Below are 19,789 nucleotides of genomic sequence, written 5' to 3'. Positions count from 1 at the left end.
GTGAAGTACACACACGGCTCAGGTCCATGCATGCCCGTATTACATTTCTACATCAGACTTCGGTTGTGAAGTTTTGGCCCACACTTTCAGGGACAGGCTGTCTGTATGAGACTGCTACCATGGTTCAGGAGGAAATACACGATTCAGTCATCATGGACTACTTCCCTATGTCAAAGGCGCCCCAAGGCTGCTTCTGTGGAGGCAGAACCAAATTTTGCTGCCCACGCAGAGGGACAGCAGCCGTGCTGCTGCTCCCAAAGGAAGGAGCAAACATAACTGCAGGGGGCCAAGCCGCTGAACATAGCAATCAATCTCCCCTGCTCTCACCCCTCCACAGGAGCAGCAGACTTTTTTTTTTTTTTTTTTTTTAATACATACCCGCCTCAGGGGTTCGCTGGTAAACAGACACACTCCATTTGCCTTCCTTTTCTCCATCCAAGATTTGAACGGCAAACTCGTACATGGTGTCTGGTGCCAGGTTCTCCACCAGCGCCCGCCGGTTGGACACCTGCTTGTAATCCCACCTCGCCGATTCCCCCTTTTCCCGATAACGAACGCTGTACTGCCTGGCGTTAGAAATACACAAGCACAGAAATTCACTCATCAAAAACTTTAGCAGGACCAGAAGGAGAGCAGACAGCCCCCGGGGACCCAGCCACACATTGCTGCCCAGTCCCCATCCCAAGGTGAGCACCTCCAGCGCCAGCCTCGCCTGTGCAGGCTCACCGAGTCCGACTGCCTTCACCCCACAGGACTGACTGCTCCTCCCAGCCTCCTGCTGAAAACATCCCTTCCCACAGGGGAAGCCGCAGAGCTTTCCAAACCAAGCTGGGCATCCTGGGGGGCTCCACGCCTCCATCCCACAGATGTGGCCAGGTTGTTGGAAGCCCTTCACTCCTAGAGCAGCACTGGCGGCTCAGTTCCCACGTGCCAGCCCAGATAATCACCTCCACAATGAAACTGAGAGCATCTAACGTGACCACCTCTCCTGCTGTGCGGTTCAGCCTCAGGTTGTGCAGGCCTTCGCTGTTCCCAGGCTAAGCAGCACAGCCCAGCACTTTTAGGCCTTTGGCAGTTTCTGGCCCACCTCTGTTTGTTTTGGTCTCCAGCCAGTGTGGTGCGAGACTGTAAGCCACGTTCCCCTGCTCATGGGAGACCATGACCTGCTCAGCCACGGCTGCATGGAGTTTGTGCAGGGTCTGAGGATGCAGGGGGCACTGGAGGTGTACATCACCCTGCACCTACCCATGCCAGGTTTCTAACAGCTTCTCTGAAGCATCCCCTACCAGCCACCATCACAAAGACGTGCAAATTTCTGTGCCCTAAGTTAAATTGTTCCCATAACCAACCATCGTTAAATAAATGTGAAACTGATCAGCAGTGCACTGACAGCAGTTCACCTCCGGTATCTGTTCAGAAAAAGAAACATGGTGCTAACTACCTATTTGCTGCAACCTTCTGCTTTTCATACAGTGGGTCTGTCCAAGCAACGAGCACAGACTGAGAGGACATAACCCGAACAGTTATGTCCTGCACCACCTCCACCTCTTCCTCCTCTGAAATGGGAAAATAAAACAGCACATCAATAACAAGAATGTTGGAGATCACAATAAATAAATAAATAAATAAATAAAATACACCAGTAATACACCTTATAACAAGCAGACACCACAGATGTATAGCAAAGACAACAGCAGTGAAAAGCAAGTACTTTCATTACTGATGGTACCTCCTGACAATGTAATTTCTTCTGTTAGCTGTCTGTTTACAGGACCAGATTACTAATTATTCTACAGTCCTTAAATATTTTACCAATTCCCAAACTGTTACATACAGTTCCTCTTTGACCTCAGCTACAGTATGTAACACTTTCCTTCCAAAAGGAAGTGAACACTTTAGCTGGCAAGGTTGACTGGAAATCAACCCTGGAGATAATGGTGCAGAGATGTGACAAGAAGACTTCCAGATTTGGAGATCCTGGCTTTGATTTAGTCAAGCCTTCTCATAGAGTTATTGCAGTGCATAATGTTTGCCAATAGCTACAGCAGAGGGGGTTAAGGAAAAAAAAAAAAAAAAAAAAAAAAGAGAGAGAGAAAAGCAGCAAAACCCCAACCATGTTGCAGAATTCTATCCTTTTATTAATACTGCTTGAATTAGAGAAGCAGAGACATCCATCAGGCTCTTTAGCCCACAGAGGAAAAACCTAGCTCTAGCACTTGCAATTAAAAATCAAAGCTATCTCATTTCATTCAAATGTCTCCAAGAATTGACAGCTGATGTGAAAGAAGCATACCTGTGACTTTCCTTTTAGTTAAAGATGACCTATAGACAGGTTGACTTCGTCCTTGGGTATTCCGTGACGGCAGCGAAACCACATGAACTGATTCAGAGGCTGTACGTGTGAGGAAAAAAAAAGAGAGGCTTTCCTCAGCCTTTATCATTGTAAATAAAAATCAGTCTTTTCAGGTAGAAATCTATTTTATTCTTGTCTTAGATACAAGAAGAGAAGTAGTTTATTTAGGTTCATATCATATATCTCAGAGATTTCAACTTGCATACAGTAAGAACAATAAAGTTGGTATTTTAGAAGCAGGAAAGCAAATTATTAACATGAAAAAAACATCACAATGGTCCTGTATTATAGGTTTGAGTTCTCCTGATAATTTGATTATTTAAAAACACTTGTTCTCCCTCTTGATGAAAGAATAGTATAAAAGCAATGAAAATCAGAAGTATATGCTTAAAAACAGGTTACATATTATTTCTCATAAAGATTAAGCACATTACTGAATTTCCACTAAACCCATAACAGAATAAACAAACAAACAAAACAAAACAAACAAACAACAACAAAAAAAGAATAACAGTACATAACACCTAGGGACATCCACAGCCTGAAGCAAGTCAGAGCAGGATGAAAGTGCTAGCAACAGAAGCAGTTACAGAAAACACAGCAACCAGGCACCATGGAGGGGCTCTGACCATGGGAGTACTGGATAGCCAACACAACATTTGCACAGACATGGAAGCGCTAGTATCTACAGTGAGTCTCTTTCCAGAGCTGGTCTTGGCAGAGAAAGATGAAAAAGTTAATACTAGAGAAGGGATGAGAGATAATTAAGAGATCCCTGTTCAGAAAGGGTGTGAATAACTGATAGGTGACCGAGGAGTTCTCTCTCTTTGGACAAACCAGGATAAAGATGTTCTTTTTACACATAACCAACAAAGCAGAAGAGGAAATAGATATTTATATTACAAAGCCAGGAATTGTGGCAGCCACGTGTGATTTTGGAACCATCACCAATTTTGTAATCCAAGACCAGACTGTCTGCGGGATGGGCTTCCAGCATGCAGCAGAGATTTTCAGAGAAAGAACTTTAACCTTGAGCAAACGCATCCAAGCAGCAAAAAGCAGATGAAACTTCCAGAAAGAGGATCAAAGTAAGAGTCATGAGTGCAGACCTAGAGCCCACTCAGTGTAGAGGTGTCCACAGGACAGAGAGAGGTAAGAGGGGAACGACACAAACAGCACAAAAAGAAATACACAGCCTCTGGAGAAACAAAGCTGTTACAAACCCCATTGCTACAGTTAGCTGGAAATCCTTTAGGTCGAGGGCACGTTATCTAGTGAAGGAGTGCAAACCATCACAGCACAGCAGAACAGGACAGGACAGGAAGCACAGAAGAGGCCAACCTGACTCTCAGGAGACTGCAGTGACCAGGACCTCCGGAAGGAACAGGAGAAAAGATGGACACACAAGCATAACACTCCAGTATGGAGTCCATGAAATTGTTTTGATGGTAAACGTGGATACATTAAATTAAAGCATTAAGTTTTCCTCCACCAGTCAGAAATAACGCAGAAGCACAATTTTTAAGAAGAGGACAAGAAACAATGACAAGAAACAATTTGAGAGGTGTCCCACCGCATGCAAGGAACTATGAGCTATGCCTCTTCTTCTCTGCCCTTCCCCTGCTATTAATGCCCTTCCAATGAGCACAGTTATAGCAAACACTTCCATTTGCAAGAAGAAATCATTCTGATGACTGCAATAACGTGATCTATGACCACCTAGCAGCAACAGGCAATTACAGAAGACTGATTGCTTTTTGCCTGGAGAGCAGCCTGGTCAGATAGGGCAAGTGAAACCAAAGAACGAATTGATGGGGTGATGACCAAGGGCAGTCTGGCATCAACTCACGTAGATGATATCAGAGCAATCTGGCTCACCTAGTTTCCTTGCTTCCTGGTTTTGTCGCTCTTGCAGCAGCGGAGCGTAACTCGTCCTTCGGCCGCTCTCTCCATACCCCCGGAGGTAACCTTGGGATCTGCTGCGTGGACCCCTGAAGCCCACTCCGTAAGGTGGCTTCCACCGAAAGGAAAACCTGCCATCTGGAGACTGCGCACGCACTCTCAGAGGTCTGTTTGGCATGTCCTTCTCTTCAAAAAAACAAGCAAACACACACAAAACCCACCGCAGTTATTATGAAGCACATGACATGTACAGCAGCCCACTTATTTCTGTTGCAAACAGATCTACGAAATACCATCAGAACAAAGGGTATAATTTTATAGTGTCCTAATTTTGCTATAAAACCCAATGCAGTAACAAGTTTTCCAAGTGGGATGCACAATATTCAACAGGGACTTTTCCCAGGCATTTCAGACAGACTGGCGCAAGACTCACAGAGTGAACACATACTGTAATACAAGAACTCCTGCCAGAAACTGGGGTTGTCTTGCAGCTTTCCTGTTTTAATCTTTCCCCGTTTTTTATAATTCCCCTTTCCATAGTTCAGGCACACAAGTACATTTTTTTTTTCTGGCAAGTGCTAAAGGTCAGTGAAAAATGAAGCACAAAACCATTTCGCTATTTTTAAACTTGACTTCAGAAAGCAATCTACATTAAAAAGCACGTTCTCTTCTCCTAAACCCATTGCTAACGGTTCATATTCATCAGGTCTGTCCTGCACATGCCTCTCCTCTTGACTTCACAAACTCCCATTGTATGAACCTTCGAACATCCCACACTATAACTTGCCAAATGGCTTGCATGAGTTACCTGTTAGCAGTGCTCTTTTAGGAGGTGAAAATAAAGCAAGGATTACTCAAGCAACTAGGCTGCTTGTACTCAAACCCTCTTGCTTGCTGGCTAAGCCAGTGACTGCAACCACAGCAATGTCAGAACAAGAGCCTGGGACAGCACCTAGACAGACAACAACACACCAAAGTACCCCCAGCCAGAGGAGGAGTGAAATTGTCTTTCCAGCACCAGTTTGGGAGCTCGTACTTATGACAGCACTTAAGTTATGTTACTTTAACTATGCACCAATGCCTGCATGTCCCCACATACACCAAAGCAGATCCTTTTCTAATGCTTCTGCTCAGTGACAGCTTCTATAATCAACCTGTTCACTGGGTCTTGATCTGTTGACAAAGTTGCATCCTCTTACACCCTACCAATAAATGTTCTTCTATTAATTTATCCTTTGGAAAGGACCACAGTGACTCTCAAAGCTGTTTGCAGAGCTCCCTTTGAAATCTCTGTAGGAAATGCAAGGTTTCAGTGCTAAACAGGTATATAACACAAGCAGAGAACAGCACACTCCCAGGTAACTCTGCTTTTCTACTGAAAGCAGCTCAGCATGGTAAACCTCGTCATTTTATTTTGCCTGCAGAGAGGCAGATCATCATTTTAAACACACAGACTGCAGCAGCTCCTCTCCGCTGGCTGCTCCTCACCAGACCAACAGAACGAGGCCATTATAAACCCAGATCAATCAGCCAGTTAAACCAGTTTTACAGACACTTTGTGTTGCCGGAGCAATGTATATTACTTGTATCGCAGCAGTGGATCTGGCCCTAAGTGCTTAATAAAATGTTTTTCTCTATACAATAAACACGGTTGCTTTCCTGAGGTTCCCTGCCCACTTTTCAAGGAACATTCAGTCACACGCTATGAAACACCTGCTCCACACAGTTTCTATTTCTTGCTCTCCTGAGCAACTGCTTAGCACAGATTTCAGAAGCCTGATAGTCACTGACCATGCAGGCAGGAGCTTTCATTCACAGCACCACCATAGAGAACTAAACGATGGAAAAATTCAAGGTGGAAGGGATCCTTGGATGTCTTCTGTCTGACCTTTCTCTCAAAGATAGACCATCTCCAACACTGTGCAAGACCAGCCCTGGTTCTCCCTAGCTCAGTCTTCACAACCTCCATGGATGGAGACTGCACAGCCTCCCTGCAGACCTGCTCCAGCATTGCACCAGCTGCCTAGAGTAGAAGTTCTCCCAAACATACAACCCAACCTCCCAAACTGCAACTTGTGGCTGCCGCCCAGTGCACTTGTGGCCTGACACCACCAAGAAATTGCTTTCTTGTAGCCCTCATTCAAGCAGCAGCTGGCTGCGATGGGATGTCCCCTCACCCTCCTCTTGGCCAGGCTGAACCAGCCCTGTCCCCAGAGCCTCTCCTGGCTCTCTCACGTACTGTCAGCAGCCACCACCTCCCCACATCTCAACATCCACACCGAACCAGGGTCCCACTGAGTGCCAAGAGCCCATGGACCTGGGATTGGAGGGAGGGATGCTGCAGCCCATCAACTCTGCTTTGCCAGTCAGTCACAGCTTCCGGCTGGAATTAAAAGAGAATTTTAACGGACAAAGGATACAAAAGGAGCTAGCGCAGCCAGAAAGCCATATGGCAAGCATTCAATTTAAAACAAATGTGGCTTTAGGCAGAGAAGTTTATCGGCGCTAATGCTGAATGAAGGGGATCAGTGCTTCCTAAGGATTAGATTACTTTCCTCACAGTAGCACCACACTTTACTGCCTGTAGTTCCTACTTCACTAATTAGCTCCATTTTTTACTTATCTTTTCTTGTTACAGTTTGACTGACACGAAAGCATCCAGACAGAGCTATGAGAGAGCAGTTTAGACAACTTTGATGCTAAATACTGACCCATCAAACCCAGGCTTTTTGTGTGAACTGTGTGCCAGGCTTGACATGAAAGTGATTTGTCATTAAAAGCAGAGAGACACAGAATGAAACTTGCCCACCTTGCTGTAGCCCATAGCCTGGGAGCCAACAGCCTAATTCCAGATGTGGCTGAAGGCCTTGACCTCAGTCACAGAGGAAGGTGAAGCTGGGCTTTCTCTGTCCCATACAAGCACCTGCAGGGCTGTTGTCCCAAAGGGCTCAGCTGCACACCACAGAGCCAGCACTCTCCACCAGCGAGGACGTTTCCCACTCATTAAGTCCCCATGGGACAGCAAGTCACTGCTTCCTGCTGCTGCAGCCCCCACATCCAAGCACTCTCCAGCTCCTCTCATCGTGACTCCATCGAGTAGCACAAGTTTCAATGTGGACTGTGGAGGCTGAGCTCACTGAGCCCTAAGTGCCATAGTTTGGTCCTGCTGGCCAAGATCATTTGTCTTTACACAAACAAACAAAAACCTTACAACACTGGAAAACAAAAGAAAACAAAACAAAACACTGTCCTAAACAAGCAATATTCATTGGGGCAGGCAGGGAGAAGGACAAAAAGGAAGAAATAAATCTGGTGCATCATTTTAAGTCATTCATTTCCCAAAGTAGCCCTTCCTGTGGGGACCCTGAACTCCCCAGGAACAATGGACTTACACAGTTCACAGCTCATGAAAAAATAATTTGATGATGCTCTCACTACAGGTCAAGTGCTATGAGGACACATCCCATGACCTTCCTCTGTCACTAGGATCCCTTCCATTGCACATCTAGGTGCTAGATGTGGACCTTGGAAACAAGATCTGTGAGAATATGCAATAGGTTTTTTTTTTTTTCCTTTCTTTTCTTTTCTGCTGGGCTAAAGAAAGCAAAACCTCTTGAAAAAATCAAGGCATTGTTGCAGTCCTAGACTGAGGGAGGCAAGAACAGGTCAAAGAAAAGAGACAGGGAGAAGGGGCTGAAACAGGGGAGATAAAAGTCAGAGAAAGAACTACTATAATACTTCTGAAGGTGACATGAAAATAGGAACACGAATGGAAATCTGATGCAGACTAGGAAGAAAAAGTGATGAAATTGAGAAGTGTGCAAGAGGGAAGTAGCATGGATGGAAATGAGGTAAGGGTGACACGGAGCTGGAGCCACTGGGGGGATTCTGGGCTTCATCTACCTTCAACACAACTTTGCACAGATCCTCCAGTCTCCTCCAAACAGATTAATCTGATGATAAAAATTGCCTCCCTCAAACATAAAAATCTACCAAGCATGCATGTGCACCGGTCTCAGCCACAAGTGGCGCAAAGATCTCTAAATAAAACTTCATCTGCCTCAGGGGGAGAAAAAACACACTGGACTGTATCTAGGAGTTTGCTCACTCCCAGGATGCAGGAAGTGGTAGATTTACCAACAGGAGGTCCAAAAATAAAGAAATCCCAATATCTTACTAGCTACTGGCATAAAGTATCTCCACGTCACAGTATGGACATGTTGCACTACTTCTCACTCCCAACATCAAGACTGTAGGTCCATCCAGGCCAGATAGTCCAGCCCAGATAAATGGGCTTCCAGAAAGGGACCAGGACAGCAAGGAGTTTTAGGGCCGTTGAGCAGCAGGGAACATTCCCACCATTTCCCTGGACTGCCCTGCAGCCTGATCCTGCCAGGCATCTCTCCCTGCCTTTTGCAATGGTCTAAACCTGGGCAAGTCACTTGAATCCTCAGCGGAAGATGATCCTAAGAGATCCCAAGACAAGATTTCAGATCAGCATGAAAGCTGGACAGCTGACAGCTATAACAGTGCCCGTGGCTTTTCCTGTCAGACACAGTAGCTCTGACCTTGATAAAAGCCCACAGGACTGCAGCTGTCTGTTCCCCATGTAACACCTACTCTGGCACACCAGGATCTCAACCTGATTTCAACAAACACTCGATGACATCCCAGAACAACAGCAATGAAAATGCTAACTCTTCAAACGCATTCACCTCCAACCCCTCTTTTCTAACAAGTTTCCGGATTAGCTACCAAGTGCTTGACAGAACTAAGGGCTGATTGTTCTCCGTCTCTACACTTTCTCCCTGTAAATACTGCTAGACTTTTCACTTTGGGTTCCAAATATGATTTAACTGTTTTGTGAACCTCCATTCTGGCCAAACCAGATCAACTACTAACCAGCTTCAGATCTCATCTGAAGAGCTACCTGCAATTAAAATAAAATCAAGCCCTTTTCTACATTCCAGAACATGAGAATGAGCAACTCCCTTGTGATCTCTTCATTGTGTAAATCCAACATTAGCTACAGCTGCAGGAATTTGTATATAGCATCTTAGCCCCAAAAATGCAAGGCTGATCAAAGCCCTGGTACTGACTTTCCATAGTTGAAATGTCCACTAGTATTGCCAAAGTTTCTGTGTGTGTCAGGGCTGTGGGAGAACATTTTATAAATGATGTAAGCCCATAGTATGAGTTCTAAGCTGAGGATAAAACATCCTCTAAACAACCACACAAGGAGGCAGCTTGCACTTGCCAAATCACAGATTCTTCAGAGGCCCCCATCAATTATCCAGCAACGGAAAAAACAGATCAGCTCCAGAAGAAAAGGAAAGTACTGACCCCAGTAATCAATCTGTAATTGTGGGGGAAAATATCCCAAGCGATTCAAACCTATTAGGATATGAATGTAAAAAGTAGTTGAAATCTGAGGCCACACACACACAAAAAATAAGGCACTGTCAATTTGCCACCACAAATCTAGGTATTGAATGTTTGCTCTTGCCTTCCCAAGTCAGCAACAACTTTTCTGCATTTTGCTTCCATGTGCCATTATTTCAGGACTGGAAAACTGGACCTATAAAAAGTGTTCTGCTGGAGAGATAAACATCTACCAACCTCTCTTTTAATTTCAGGCAGAAGTCTGAGAGGCTAAGCACAGTGACCCACCATTGGCAAACTAACAGCTTGAAGAGAAAGCTGGTTTTGTCAGAAAGTGATCAAATGCCCACATTAGAAAAAGACCAAGAATGCCAACTGGGAAGAAAATCCTTGTGTGGACATAAAAAAAAAAAAAAAAAACGGAAAAAGAAAAAGGAAGACTAAAATAAAATGTACCAAACTGCTCAGTTCATTCACCCTCCTCAATGAGTAGATCCTTGTCTTCAGAAGTCCTTACCTGCCCTCTGAGCACAATCAGTAGTCCTCCAAGATAATTACCTTGCATCACTGCCAAGCTGTGAGAGCCATCCAGCTTCAGAGCTGAGCAATTCAGTTTACAAACACCCTGCAGCTTCCCTCCCAAGACCAACCACCAAGGCTAGAAATGTACAGTACCTCAGCTAGCTGTTGCTCCTAGATCTCTGAGCTATTTCTTCAGGATATAATGATATTGTGTGCCATGCATACTCCTAAGTACCCAAGCCCTACCATCACGGAGGAATAGACATAAAGGTATCAGCTGTACTTGTACCAAAAATGATAGACTGTGAACAGAAAAAAGAGGCACTATATTTTGATTCCCCAACTGGCAACTCTAAAATGAATTCCATTTGTGAGGTAAGACCCTTTGTAAGACATCCACACTGCTATAACTTATTGCATCAGCCTCCCCTAAATACAGCTGCTGAAAAATGTATGTTTGCTGATGCTTAAGTTTGTAGCACGTGGCAAATGCAGCTGAGGATGCCACTACAGTTGCCCCCATTTGGCAACTTTTGATGGGTGCAGACAGTCTCAGGGATGGTGACCCCACAGAAGGCACTGGGGAAACCAGGTTCATGCACCAAGGCCTCTATCACAGCCAGATCTTTGCTAGGAAAAGAGTTTATTGCTTGCGAAAATGATCACCCATCGTTTCTTCATGCCCACAATGGGCATCATTTTCCATGTGGCTCTCTGTAGTTTTCTAGCAGGTAAACCACTTAGTATGTTGGTTTTAAGGGTTGGGACAATTTGGATACACCATTTTATTTTTTCACCCAATTTGAAATAGATTATGAAAAAGTGCAACTGCAAAGGGAGAAAGCAGAGCTTTACTACCAGAGCCAGGCCTCTAAAGAGCGCTGCAATCCTTTGCACAGCTCAAGGCTTTCCATCCAGTTGTTATTCATGAGCAGCAAAAGAAAAATGGCATTTTACCATCAATGAGAGGCACATTGGAAAGCACAGCCCACCTTCCTCATCCAGCAATTCATGCAGGGGCGGCTGCTTTGTTCCCCGCTTTCACATACTCACTGTTACCCATCTTCACACAGCTATCCCAAAGCCACATCAGCAGAAAAGCAAAGAAGAAAGAGGACAGACAAAATACCACAAGAAGATATTTGTTTTCCACCCAAAAATTAATGCACCGTGTCACTTTGGCAAAATGTTAATGGATTTTTACTTGATTTTTTTTTTTTTTTTAGCTGATGGCTTGATCCAAGTTCCTTTGAGAAAATGGGAGCAATTCCACCGGCTTCAACGAGGTTCTGGATCAGGTCCATCCTAAGAAGAGTTCACTCTGCAAAGATATTTCCTGCAGCTGGCGAGCCAGCTCAGGCAGTGCTGATGTGGCCCTCTGAACCTCGATGTGCTGCCCGCTCCAACTGCAAAGACCCTGGGCTTGACTTAGTTCAGATCAGCCACAGCACTGGGCACGGCACTAACTCTATCAGGGCTCTTTGTAGCATTGATGTGTTAACACATGTAAAAATGCAAGAGAAGGTAGGATTGAAATGGGGAGACTAAATCCAGCCCCAGGTTTACCGAGAAGGTAGGTTCCCTAACATTTTAAGAGGCACTGTCGACCTTGTTCCTGTGTAGACTGGTCAGCTTTTCAGTGCCACTAATTCACACGCTCAGCTCAGATCTCCTCCTGGAAGTAAGCCGATCAGTTAAAGCAGTGGAGGCAAGTGACACGTAAATCCTTTGTTTCCCGCAGAAAAATCATTCAACACATTCCCACACACTTCTGCTTGGCCACAGAAAGCAGGGACTGGAACGCTCGAGTTCCTGCACAAAGGAAAGTGTGCCATAATTCATTGGGCTCCACCAAGGATTTTGGGGCAGAGGACCAGTATCCAATGGTAATGTCTGATTTATGCAAAGCTACTCATTATACCTCTGTAGAGGAGTTACCTGGCATCCGGGGGACATTCTTTCAATTGATAGTGCTAACAGAAGTTTCCAGTGCTCCCTTTGAAGAGCTCTCTGAATGCTATGTACAGCAGGACTAGGGCACTTTGCAGACTCAACAACATACTTCTCTGTGTGTTTAACCCATACATTATGACTTAAGAACAACCAGTGATGAGTTACTGAAGGCTTCACATGCTCCCACTGAAGCTGACACAGCTTTTCTTCTGCGTCCGTGCCCTTTGAAGGGAGCCCTCCAAACCTGGGTCACCCTCCTCCTTCACACCTGCCGGACACCTCCCATTGAGGTGTCTCCAGTGACCAAATCACCAAGGCCAGCTCCCTCCAGCAAAACCCCCAGCAACCCGCAGGGGCTGTAAGAGCGCACCGCAGCCCTGCCCCGGTCTGCAGGCATCTACACGGGGTGTTGTCCACCCCTTGCCAGGCTGAGCCACCCTGCACAGACCAGGGTGGTAGGCAGCAGGACCACCCCTCACCAGCGCAAAGAGTGAAGGGCCACAACAAGTTTATTTCAAAATGCTTTCCATCTTGGATTCCCTTCCCACACCCTGACCGAGGTCATTTCCTCCATTTATCCCACGCACGGCACAGCAATCATGTTCAAACTCACTACTAGTCTGCGTCCTGCTCTGCAAGCTTCGCATCTCCTTTATCAAATATATGCACTAAAAAGAGACATTCTCTTCTTGGCTCTCCATCAGTAAGTTTGGAGGACAAGGCAGGAGATCTGTGAGCACTACAGCTCCACGGGACACCATGACATCCGTACAGATGACAGCTTCATTCCTGACTTTCCCAAGGAATCCAAAACGACAAATACAAATGTACATACTTTTACTATGATAATATCTACCAGCAAAAATGATCCCAAATACTATTCCAGACTACGAAAAAGAGCCAGGTCCATAAGTCATATCAACAATTTAACATTTACTCTCGGCTGACTTTTTACTGAACTAACTGACCACGCGAGCAGACCTCCTCCAGCGCTGCTGTAGGAACGGTGCTAGGCTGGTCTCTAATGCAGGCTGAGGACTTGACACTCCCAGCTCCTCTGGGACACACTTCAGCACTGTCATGCTGACAAGACTGCAACTTTAACTTGGAGTTTCCTGAATTTAAGGCTTTTAACGCTAACATTCATGAAGAATGAAATATACAATACAATAATAAGGACGATCTAGCAGTACTTATGTGCTTGCGAGTTTAACATTTCCCTATGGTTATATATACATGAATATAAATTGCAGATATATCTATGACCCACAGACAAAATTTAGAACAAACACTTTGGAAGATTAAAAAAATACACCACAAAGAAGTAAACACGAAATGGCGAATACCATGCAGATCAGCAGCACCAGCATTTGAGAACTTCTCACAGATTAACCAAAATAGAAACACCATATCATCCAAATAAATCAATATAATTCTGGCTATATTAGCTGGAGATTATTCTACTCTACAGTGCAATGAAACCTTGCTGCTATAAGAACTGTGCTCCATAGCCAGTGACTACATTGTAAGAAAGATACAGGCCCACCAAAGAAACTCAAGAGGACAGTTACAAAGATGATAAGAGATCGAAAATAAATGACCTTAGAGCCAGAAAAAAAGGAAAAACATCACAGCACCTAGGGACTGAGACATTAAGTGCTGTCTCCAAAAATGAAGTGCCAAATTGCTGCTGGGATTCCCATGAGGAGCACTTGCAAAACTTCTGCAAAAGTCACTTCCTATTGAGCCCAGGTATTTTCTGAGGAGTTATCAGCAGTCCTCTACTCCATACAGCACACTCCATTCCTTAGATTTTTTTTACTGTTATTATTATTTTTTTAACTGATGCAAAAATACCTTACTTTTACAACTGCTTGACCAGTTGGTTTGAACTGTCATCACAGAAGATGGGAAAGCTTCATTTGCATCAGTGTGGCCATCTAGAGCGTGCCCTTTGCGAAGGGTTTGTTTGCCCACCAAGACCCCCAAGACAAAACCAATGGTGTACCAAGCACAGAAACACAGGGATGGATTAAAGCCCACATTACGTGCAGAATGACAGCTACAAAAGGAATTGATAATGTCCCACAAACATCCAGCGTGACAATGGGTTAAAAACATGACAGTCAGCAGGTGAGAACACCTGGGGACTGAAATTTGACTGAAGAACACTTTAAAATTCTCCTCATGGCACACACTTGAATTCTTTGGCTCAAGACTTCATCCAAATCTCTTTGGTGCTCTCCGAGCTGAGACCTTGGTAGCACACCATCCCCAGATCATTTTGAAATCTGCTCCCACTCTGGAGGGAGGGGAGGAGGCCTGTCCATTGAGAAGACACAAACCCCCACCCTGACAGCCCAGTAAAGCTGAGCAGGAGGGTCCTGAGCTCTGTTGGCCGCACAGCTCAGGCCCCGGGGCTCCCTGCTGCTACCCACACAAAGCGCGCTGCCTGGGCTCCGGAGCATGTGGTTCACATCAGGCCACTGCTTCAGCTCCTGGAGAACTGCAGCCGACTGCTCAACTCAGCAGCCATTTCTGGGAGCATGAAACATGAAACCCATTCCAGCAGCAGGCCTACTGAAAATTTCCAGGCATAAGATGCTGAGTACGATGGAGATAGATATAGCATAGACTGTAAAATCAGGTACGGTATGTAGAACTGCACCCCATCTACAATAAAAGCTTCAACTGCTAAGAGAAAATGGAGCGACGTTTACAGACGAATGTACGTCAAAAACTTTAATTATTCTCAATTCACTTATAAACAAAAAATGGAAAAAGCTGAACATTTGGCAGACCCACTTCAGAAGTGTTTTTAAAACCAGCTACTTCAAAAGCAGCATTGGAAAGTGGCTTTTAAATCTGCCACTCGAGCCATCCCTTTGTCTGGATACATCTCCGCCACCTGCTGCCTCACTCACATTGGTGTTATTCTGTGTTCTTCATGTTAGACTTTGTCTAACCTTTTCCAGGGTTTAAAACAGAAGGAGGTTCTGGCCTCTGTGGTACTCCAGTGGGGACCTCTCCTTTATCATGCCAGTCACAGGAAATTAGTTTCACAAAAAGGGGAACTCACGGATTAAAAGAAAAACTATTTTAAAAGCAAAAAACAACCTATTTATTGTACACCATTAAAATGATAAACAGTAATAGCATGAGCTGTAAATGGGCCTGATAAAGCCATCAATCCCAACTGATTCCCCCATGCACATCATTTCAGTCGCCCATCTTCCAGAAGGAGGGAATTTTGTTCTTCTCCCCTGCCATGCACCTCCTGGTCTCCTGGTGCTGACCCTGCATTGCTCTGCAGGACTCCTGCAGAGTTTCAACTGGGGACTCCCATGACTCTCAGACCTAGTGGGCAAGAAATTCACACTCCTAGGCCTCAATGGACATCCAACTGCAGAACGAGCACAAATATCAACTTACAACATCTTAAGCCATGTTTCTAAGATAAATCAGAGCATAAGGGCGCTCTAAGTGGTGAGGTCTGTGACTGCAAACACAAGCATGACAGATGCACAGGATAAAGATAATAGAGTTTGTTTTCCTCTAGATAATCCTTTTACAGGCTGTTCCCTAGCCCAAGTCAGAAATTCAGTGACAACCAGGAGACCTGCCTGAAAAAAAAAAAAAAAAAAAAAAAAAAAAAAAAAAAAAACAGAACATGAATCCACCCCAAGCTCCTCATGCCACAGCAAGACATTGTCCGCAACAAAATCAGCTCCTTCAAAGACTGTGTCATTCTACACTATGTACATGGCTCTAGTCTCCACATTATTTACACCTCTGATTTATCATGGCTTTCATACTCATATTCCTCATTTACTCAGAAGTGAGAGTGAGTTAACTTCTGTGTTTCTGACAGTCTAAAAGGAAGAACCTCAAAGCTCTGTCAGGAAAGTAAAGAGCATGCATAACTGACTCAAAGCCAACAGGCATACTGCTTGGTTAGTCTCCTCTTTCAAATCATGGCTACCCATTTTTACTGCTTCTTTATGCATGTTCCGATATCAAATAAAGTGTTGAAAACACGCTATCCATTGAAGAGAAGAGATGGACACCATGGAATAGAAATCTTCCAAGCAGTGCTAAATATGTGCAAGCCACGTGTCTCCTGGGACATCCCTGTTTTGTCTGTATGCATGCACAATCCTTGCACCCTTCTCACAGCCATCTCTAAAAATCCTGGGGTCCATAACTGCATTGGCCCTGGATAAACAGTTTACTTGATGCTAAAGAAGTCCAAGAGTATCACAAGAGGTAACACTTTCCTGAGTGGAGAGAAAGTGGCTTTAAGCCCACTTTGCATTTCTCTCTGAGTGCATTGGCCAGTTCATCCAGTAAGAAGTCAGTGGCTCATGTCAGCAGGGGCAGAGGAAGAAAAGGCTCCCTGCAGTTGTGGGGCTGCTGGCTGTGCCCCTGGGATCCCAGGCAGGATTTTGGCTGCACAAACAGTGATGACCAGCAATACCCTCCTCCTGCTCTAACGGCCTGGCAATTTCATCCGCAACAACGGGAAAAGAAACCACGAAGATAACACAAAACTTGCACCACGATGGATTTTTATCTCTCTTCTAAAATATACTGACTCCTGTGCTAACAGCTGAAACTCCTGTGACATAATTTCACTTCTATGAAACTGGCACTTCTCCACCCCCGGCTGATGCCCACACAGGTCCACCTGGGCCCGTGCAGGGTCAGAAACTCTCAGATGCCTCTCTCCAGCACCGATGCCTGCACGATGCTGTTCTGCCCAGCCTGGACGTGGGACCTGGGCAGGTTGCAGTGCAGTGATGTGATGCCCACATTTGTCCTCACCCCTATCCAGACAGCTTGTAGGTGAGCCTCTACCCCCCTAGGTGGGCCTACAAGGATGCCAGGTAGCAAGAAAGAGAGAGTATTGTTTTCAGGCTGTCATGCATACACTTCACCACCACTTCCCCTCCCTGCATCCCAGCAGCCTGAGCTAGCTTTGAAGTGGGTTGGCAGGGAACATGTCAGAGCTAGAGCATATGCTCTTGCGAGCCAAACCTGTGTCCTGCTGCCTGCAGGCATGGCCATTGATCTCCAGGGAGGAAAACGCACCTACTAAAACTGCACTGCCCATTAGGAGGCCAACTAAACCGTAGCAGCATTGTTATGCTGTGCACCTGGACCACTTCTTATGAACCCAAATCTCCACTCCATTGCTCTGCTGTCACATCAGCGCAATCTCGTTAAAATCAGTGGCACGTTACAGGGGCAATTGAGTAAAAAATGTGGCCATGCAGACATGTGGATTCAAAGTCTGAAGAAAACATTATGCATAATTCTGATGGGAGATATGGATATGGCTCATGGAAATTCACAGCAGGCAACACAGTTTGGTATCTGCACCAGCTTTCACTTCAACCCCACCAAGCAGTGGTTACCCACAGCCATAAAGCACAAAGCTTTATATGCGTAGTTCATATTACACACTTTCTATGCCTAGTTTCATTCAATGAAGTACTCTTATTCAAACACCTAATTTCCTTCCAAACCTTCCCCAGCTCTTGGATGCTGGGATGTTTTATGGCAGATCCCCAAAGCAGAAGTCAAATGCTGCCCTTCTTGGTACAGGTTTGGGAGTGCAGGGTTTGGGGTGGGGGTGTGGGAGGGCCGCAACTTACATCTCTCAGCCACCTTCATACACCATTCTCTAAAGTCGCTGAAAAAAAAATACTACAATTCATCTTTGACATTTTAACACCACTAAATGGATTACCTTCATCAATTGTGGAAGAAGTACGAAGTATTAACCAAGCCATAACTAGCCAAAAACTCAGGGCTTCTACTGTTCTTTAGGTATCTATCTATCAGGTATTTTCACAAAAAAAAAAACACATCAGTGACATACTTCAGAAGCAAAGATTAGCTTTGGATCCAAAGTCTTGGCAATTTGGGTGGTATGGCTCTGGTTTTGTTTCATTCCTTTATGTGTATCACAGACTTCACCAAATCGTCCTCCCTAAGAGCTCTGGAGTAGTTACATTTTGGTGGTGGTGGGGAGGGATGGAGGTTGGTTTACTCCTTTCTCTAAAACCACCTCAATGTATCGTAAACCTGCTCCTTTACCCTGTAAAGTAGCACAGATTTTATAATCTACCAGAGATTCACATGTTTATGTAAAGTTTTTTCCATTCCATCTCTAGTTGAAGAGCACTTTTAACTTTCCACTAGAAACTGCCAAAAATTCCTCAGACTCACAAAGTCAGAAAGTAGGAATTCAGGCTTCATCATGCACTGAAGGAAAATAAGTTAAATCTCTCCATTTATATTTCACATTGAAAACCTTCCATAAATCAGAAAAGGTTTGGGTTTCCCAAAGCACGGGTTTGCTAAGAACAAAGCACTGGCTCAGCATTAGTCTCTGTTCTTTCATTAGCAGCCCTCAGAGATTAAGTGTCTTCAGAGGGATTTGAAAAAGTACATGCTAAAATAACACAGTCAAATCTGCTTCTTCCTCCTCACTAAAAAAAAAAAAAAAAAAAAAAGCACTAAAATATTATTTACTTACTTACCTGTAATATATTACTGCTTATACTTTATGTCTTGAAATAACACCAGCCCTGACTGTTCTAAATAACTTTATTCCACATTATTTATTTTAAAAGGTCTTTCAAAAAATACATACATAGCCTTGTACCCTGGAAAGGGCAGCTGGCTGCACACAGTCCAAGCCTCCCAAAGTTCAAAACCCAGACAAAACGCAGAATAATGTTATCACTGTTTTTAGGAGTTTTCCACAAGGTTGGACTCAAAAGAAATGGATAGGCACAGCTTTTCCTTCTCTATAAACAACCTTCTTATTCCGTTTTCAGAAAGAAAACCTCTTCAGTCAGATCCAAAGCAATGTCTTCATGCAAATCCCAGGGCTGTATTCCACACTTACCCATCCCTAGTCCTATAGGTACTATTATAGGTAGCAGATGCTAGGTGCTATCATACCTGAGCACACACACCCACAGCAAATCACACGTCAGTGTACACATTGTGGTCTGACAGCTATTAGCTGGGATGGTCAGCAAAGATTTTACCCAATTAATAACCTTGAAAAGTAGCTGAATGTATTGAAAAGATGCACTTACATCTCTCCAGGTTTGTAAAAGAGAATCCATTGCCAACTCCCTCGGTTTAGCCCGGGGATATCTACTACTGAATACACAAATAATTATCAAGGCCATTTTTGCAGACCGGTTCATTACCAACGTGCACGGACAGCTGCCTGCCATTACTAATGCATCCATGTTTGAACACAAAGTGGGAGATTTGGACGGAGGAGTGAAGGGAAAGACAGTCCTGATACTGCAAAGAAAAAAAAAAATCAGGGAGACAGGATAGAAGATGTATTTTTCCTGCCATTAATGCCCTTTATAAAATCTTTTATTGTATTTGCTTTTATAATGAAGTAAGTCCTCTCCATTCATTGCAGTAATCACCACCAGCAGGTGTGCCAACCAGCATCAGCTGTTTTCTATTTCCAGGACACGGAGCTGTGACAGCATCACTGTATCCCAAGCACAGCAGTGTGGTGGCTCTAATAATGTCCCCACATCCAGCAAGATCTTGCCTACAGCACGATTTCCTACCATTGTCCTCAGAATAACAGCCACTGGCCACACTGATTGGAAGGGAAGTAGGGCAGATGTT

At 44.6% G+C, this 19,789-nt stretch overlaps 1 protein-coding gene across 2 annotated transcripts in view; it reads right to left on the bottom strand.

The window, feature by feature from the left end:
• The window catches only part of FNDC1 (fibronectin type III domain containing 1), a 67,834-nt gene that overhangs the window by 36,759 nt on the left and 11,286 nt on the right, over positions 1 to 19,789 (bottom strand). For both annotated transcript variants that reach the window (XM_035538545.2, XM_035538547.1), the window contains exons 2-5: positions 4,232 to 4,441; positions 2,294 to 2,392; positions 1,442 to 1,556; positions 379 to 566 (exon numbers count right to left, since the gene is read on the bottom strand). In XM_035538545.2, the coding sequence (XP_035394438.1) occupies positions 379 to 566; positions 1,442 to 1,556; positions 2,294 to 2,392; positions 4,232 to 4,441 (612 nt within the window). The remainder of the gene's footprint in view (positions 1 to 378; positions 567 to 1,441; positions 1,557 to 2,293; positions 2,393 to 4,231; positions 4,442 to 19,789) is intronic.

This window comes from Cygnus atratus, chromosome 3 (genome assembly GCF_013377495.2).
Source record: "Cygnus atratus isolate AKBS03 ecotype Queensland, Australia chromosome 3, CAtr_DNAZoo_HiC_assembly, whole genome shotgun sequence".
Lineage (NCBI taxonomy): Eukaryota > Metazoa > Chordata > Aves > Anseriformes > Anatidae > Cygnus > Cygnus atratus.
This window is presented reverse-complemented; position numbering and strand designations above follow the sequence as displayed.